The sequence below is a fragment of the Trichoplusia ni genome, assembly GCF_003590095.1.
Source record: "Trichoplusia ni isolate ovarian cell line Hi5 chromosome 25 unlocalized genomic scaffold, tn1 tig00001386_group24, whole genome shotgun sequence".
In the NCBI taxonomy this organism is placed as follows: Eukaryota; Metazoa; Arthropoda; class Insecta; order Lepidoptera; family Noctuidae; genus Trichoplusia; species Trichoplusia ni.
Window position 1 is genome coordinate 28711 of NW_020799904.1, and position 1573 is coordinate 30283.

Consider the following 1573-nt stretch of genomic DNA (forward strand, 5'->3'; position numbering starts at 1 on the left):
GCTACACAAAAAGTTAAGTCCCGCAATTAGCTTAAATGACGGGCAGTTCGGATTTCGTCCTGAAGTGTCAACGGACATGGCTATTTTCTCCCTAAAACAAGTGGTATCGCAATATTTGGAACAGGAGACAAGTGTGTATGCTTGTTTCCTTGATCTTAGTCGTGCTTTTGATACAATTAATCATAACTTGCTATGGGAAAAACTAGATAAAACTAATATCGCGCCTGGAGTTGTTGGACTGATTAGATATTGGTATTCTAATCAGTCGAACAACGTCAGGTGGGAATCAGAAAGGTCGGATAGCTATAAGCTATCCTGTGGTGTTAGGCAGGGTGGGTTAACCTCTCCTGACCTATTTAATATCTATATGAATGACTTGATTGAGGAGCTGAGTGGAACTGCGGTGGGGCTTAGGCTTGGAGACAGGTATGTCAACAACCTGAGCTACGCTGATGATATGGTCCTACTCAGCCCCTCAATTAAGGGATTAAGGAAGCTAATTGCTGTTTGTGAGAGATATGCTAAAGAACACAACTTGGTGTATAATGCAAAGAAGACGGAATTGTTAATATTTAGGTCAGGAAGAGGTCCACTAAACGTCCCACCAGTTTGGATAGGAGGCCAGAGAGTAAAAGTAGTTGAGAGGTTTAAGTACCTTGGCCATATACTGACGTCAGACTTCAAAGATGATGCCGATATAGACAGGCAACGTAGAGCATTATCAGTAGTGGGCAATATGATAGCCAGGAGATTTTTTAAAGCCAACACTCAGACGAAGGTACATCTCTTTAGAACATATTGTCAGAGTTTCTACACGTGCCAACTCTGGACGCGTTACACGAAGAGGTCTCTGGATGGTATTCGTGTCCAGTACAATAACATCTTTAGGCAGCTAATGGGTCTTGCACCGCACTGTAGTGCGTCGGGTATGTTCGCAGAAGCTAGGCTGGATACGTTTAATGCCATCCAGAGAAAACGAATCGCTGGATTCATGTCGAGGGTTGGTTCGTGTACGAACAGTATTATCAAAGAGCTTTCTGAAAGACTGTATACTACCACAACGTACAAAAAATGGTTACAGATTGCAGCTTAATTGTATTTAAAAGCGTCTTGAATTTTTTGAATTTTATAAGTATTTATGTGTTTGTTATGTAACGTTAGGTATATATTTTTTTTTTCTATTTATTTTTTAATTGAATATGTTTTGTTTCTTTCGGTGTAAAAATATGGAGTGTGAAGATTCCGAAATAAAGATTTATTATTATTATTATATTATTATTATCTAAAATAAATTGGGATGCTACCGTTAAAATGCCTATCTCTTTAAACCGCTCCCTAAGAGAAACTCTAGAGCCTAGTTGGTAAATGGATCTGACAGCTCGCTTTTGTAAGACGAATATCGATTCGATATCTGCTGCCCTACCCCACAAAAGTATGCCATAGGACATAACGCTGTGGAAATAGCTAAAATAAACAAGACGAGCTGTGTCCACGTCAGTAATCTGCCTAACTTTTCTAACCGCATAAGCCGCAGAGCTGAGTTTATTTGCTAGGTATGCAATATGCGCCGTCC

The 1573-nt window shown here is 39.9% G+C and overlaps 1 protein-coding gene across 1 annotated transcript; it reads left to right on the forward strand.

Annotated features, from left to right (window-relative positions):
* Nucleotides 1-367: 367 nt before the first annotated feature.
* On the forward strand, nucleotides 368-1093 carry LOC113506790. Its single transcript, XM_026889630.1, has one exon. The coding sequence runs from the start codon at nucleotides 368-370 to the stop codon at nucleotides 1091-1093; it is 726 nt and encodes a 241-aa protein (XP_026745431.1).
* The last annotated feature ends 480 nt before the right edge of the window (nucleotides 1094-1573 follow it).

What these genes read in the sequence shown, in the direction of transcription:
- LOC113506790 (XM_026889630.1), top strand. Translation starts at nt 368, where the DNA reads ATGAATGACTTGATTGAGGAGCTGAGTGGAACTGCGGTGGGGCTTAGG.